This window comes from Pelmatolapia mariae, linkage group LG10_11, assembly GCF_036321145.2.
Source record: "Pelmatolapia mariae isolate MD_Pm_ZW linkage group LG10_11, Pm_UMD_F_2, whole genome shotgun sequence".
Lineage (NCBI taxonomy): Eukaryota > Metazoa > Chordata > Actinopteri > Cichliformes > Cichlidae > Pelmatolapia > Pelmatolapia mariae.
In genome coordinates this window covers 38,329,239-38,332,571 of record NC_086236.1, presented here as the reverse complement: position 1 = coordinate 38,332,571, position 3,333 = coordinate 38,329,239, and the positions used below count along the sequence as shown (strand labels likewise).

The 3,333-nt window shown below is 40.4% G+C and overlaps 1 protein-coding gene across 1 annotated transcript; it reads right to left on the bottom strand.

Moving 5' to 3' along the window:
* Positions 1 to 809: 809 nt before the first annotated feature.
* Positions 810 to 3,103, bottom strand: LOC134637124 (uncharacterized). The gene is made up of 8 exons (XM_063487472.1): positions 3,070 to 3,103; positions 2,795 to 2,973; positions 2,606 to 2,699; positions 1,832 to 2,188; positions 1,619 to 1,736; positions 1,453 to 1,544; positions 1,216 to 1,330; positions 810 to 859 (listed from the first exon to the last, which is right to left on the bottom strand). Exons 1-8 carry the CDS (start codon positions 3,100 to 3,102, stop codon positions 816 to 818), a joined length of 1,032 nt encoding a protein of 343 aa, XP_063343542.1. The 5' UTR covers position 3,103; the 3' UTR covers positions 810 to 815.
* Positions 3,104 to 3,333: the final 230 nt, after the last annotated feature.

Below are 3,333 nucleotides of genomic sequence, written 5' to 3'. Positions count from 1 at the left end.
GGCAGTGTTAGCTAGCAATCTAGATATAGGTAAAAGATCCAGTAAGACTTTAGCATCTGCTCTTATTTTCAATCGATTCGTCAAAAAAATGAATAAATAAATAAAGTGCTTACAGTCTGAGGAAATTGTCCCCAACACCACAGATCGCATTCGCAACACTGTCCAGTGATGCCGCATCTCCCTGCAAAGGATCATCTCCTCCTCTCTCAGGCGCCTCACAGCCATCACCTTCTCAAAGACCTTTCTCTTTGTCTGGAGGTCTGCAGCAGCTACAGTTTAACAACATCAGATGGGAAAACATAGTAGCACGTTATGACTCAAGAACCAAACATTCAACTACTGCTCAGATACTGGGAGTTTATTTAAAAAGGATATTTATAAATCAAGAGCTTACGTTCACTTGTGCTCTGCCAGGGCCAAATGTCGGTCTGGATGAGGGCATCACTGGATACGATTTGCTTTGTTGGTTCAGCAAGCTTGTTGTAGTCGTCAACAGCAGCCGCCAAGCGTTTCTTCTCATCTAAGATGACCTTGCGAATTCTGTGTCGCCTCTTGTTGCTATCTGTAAATAATCATAAAAAAATTCACACCTTCACATAATGTATATATTTACATTTTAATCTACACTCATCAATTTGTTTGCTAGAACATGCATCACATCCAGATTAAACAAACCTGGATCTGATTTTATTCTGTTTACAAAGTAGCTGTACAAATTAAGTATCAAACGGTCCATTTCAAAGAAACTGGGACGTACCATTTTGTCTGTAAAGACTTTGTGTTCGCACTCTGATGATGACGACAAGCTCCTCTATTCATGCCTGCAACGCTCCAAGGCTGCCATCAGTTTGATCAGTTTCTAAGTGAGAGGAATATTAATCAGAATACAGGATGAGTAACAGTCACCAAACTACAGTGGACTCTGTAATCACTGACTTGATGACATTCATTATAAGACATCTGTAGCCTTCATGTGCTGCATTATCATTAGATAACAAGTATGTCGGTGTTCAGGTTTATAAAACCAACTAGTACGACATCATTTCAACCCAGGTTCAATCCAATTTGATGAAACGCAACAACTCTGCCATAAATTCTGCTTGTACAAAACTTATTTTTCATTGTTTGTTGACACTGTCAGAAAGATATTAACTCTACCTTAAGTTCTTTAATGAGGCCATGGTGGGTCCTATGGTGCATTATATTGAGACTCACCTTCAGCCCATTTCTGCACATCGGCCACCCATTGCTGCAGTGTGTCGTCATCCACACCCAGCTCATTTTTGGTCGCATTCAGGCTCTCCACTTGTTCTCTAAGGATCCTTATGATCTAAGAATACATTAATAAATGTCATTCACATTGATGTTTTTAGAGTACAGGTGTTTTTCCCCCATTACCACACACATTAAAATGGTTTTTGAAAAAAAAAAAAAAAAAAAAAAAAAAATCACCTTGAGATATCTCTGGCTCAAACTGCGGCCCAGTTGTTCCACTTTCCTTTTGTTCCAACCCAAAGCCAGGAGGGTCAGCATGTCTGTTCGCCCTGCATTTCAATTAGTATACAAATAAGAATTAATGAGCAAGATACTGAGTGGAATCTCAGACACGAACACATACCTGCTTTAGACATGTACTTCGTTGTGATGGCCGCCCTAGACAGGAAACTGTTTACTTGTTCCACCTCTTCTCCAACTGTTGAACCGGCCCCATCCTGAAACGCACCTCCCCATTTGATCTATAGAAAGGAGGTCACAATACATGACTGCTGAATTCATTCAACCTTATAACAAAATGTCTCAAACTAATCCAAAACTACAAGCTGCAGTATACCTCGCATTTCCAAGTGTGAGCCTTTGCATGCATGACGGAGAGAAAAGGACGCATTGACAAGAGGTTCCTCAGCTCAGGGCACTGCTGAGCCACCTTGGTTAAATAGGGGAAATATTTACAGGCCACATCGGAGCAAAGGAACGTAATATGTCCTGGGACGTTAGCTGCCAACTTCCTCTGGAGAAAAAGGGGGTAAGCAAAGATCTCCCCTCGAAACATGTTCAATGCAGCTAAGAGGACTCCGTGGCGACAAACAGCTATTTCCATGCCCTCTTCATCCAACTTCCCAGTGGACTTTTTGGACGACTCCTTTGCTGCAGTCCAAGATGAAGATCCGCACAACCCTTTCCCCGGGACCTATACACTCAAAGATTTTAACATAAAAGACATGACATGATTAAGCCCTATCAGGGACAAACTTTTTAAAACAAATGCATAACAATTAGCTGAATTAGTGTTAAGTCACACAAGACCTCATATCTCCCCAGGACAGCACTGATAACACAAAATAAAAATCATGTTGTTTTTGTTTGTTTTTTTAAATACACATGGTGACAAAAGAAAGTATACATTAAGATAAAGTAAAGTAAATAATATTACGACAACACCAAGAGAAAAATAAAATAAATATCCACCCATCCATATATGTATACACACACACACACACACACACACACACACACACACACACACCAATGTGTATATGGTTATGGCATTAACGTCATTTTAACAAGATTAACGCTAACAGCACTAATATATATATGTGTATCTTACATGATTTGTATGTCTCTGGATGTATTTCACAAACTCAGCAACGTCCTCATCTTTTTCAATGAAGACACCTTCAAAGTTCCCCTGCTCTGAAGTGCTGGACAAACACAGTGACAGTTGTTTGAAAAGAAACATTAAAATACATTTTTCTACAAATCCATATTTGATTTATGTACACAATGCATAACGTACCTTGCATTAGATTGAAAGCGATAAAGCTTACGGTTTCCATCAACTGAGACGGCAAGCATGTCTGGAGTGCAGGCAGGGCAGCTAAAGCATGGCTCCTTGCACATCCTGTCCACCTCAAACTTTACAGCACTCCACTCCAAGAAACTTCTACTGAAGGCATCAGCTGATATTCGGCCAGTCTTTTAATAGAGGGCATACAACAGAATATTCAAGGACAGTCATCATAAACATTGATTTGCACAATTTCCTTAAACTTGGCAAATTTAGAAACTCACCCTTCCAAAATGGGCTGTTCGTTCATCCAGCATTTTGACAAAAGCCTTAAGTGACATCCCTGGTGCAGCCTTCTTAATGTCATAGAAAGACTGAAAGACATCCATTGAAAACAGGGTGCAGAAATTTAAGGTGCCAGGCCAATATCCACTACCCAGGATGTCCTTAACTGAGGGGGACCACATTAGGCCACAGCTGGTGCATCTCACCACTGGCAGTGCAAGGTTATAACGGCCTTTAGAAAGGATAAGGATAAATTCAGTCAT

Excerpts from the sequence above, each read along its gene's own strand:
- LOC134637124 (XM_063487472.1), bottom strand. The coding sequence starts at position 3,102 with ATGCTGGATGAACGAACAGCCCATTTTGGAAGG. Across the intron at positions 1,737-1,831 it reads CTCACACTTGGAAATGCGAG|ATCAAATGGGGAGGTGCGTT; the intron begins GTATACTGCAGC and ends TCCTTTCTATAG. Across the intron at positions 1,545-1,618 it reads GAAGTACATGTCTAAAGCAG|GGCGAACAGACATGCTGACC; the intron begins GTATGTGTTCGT and ends ATTGAAATGCAG.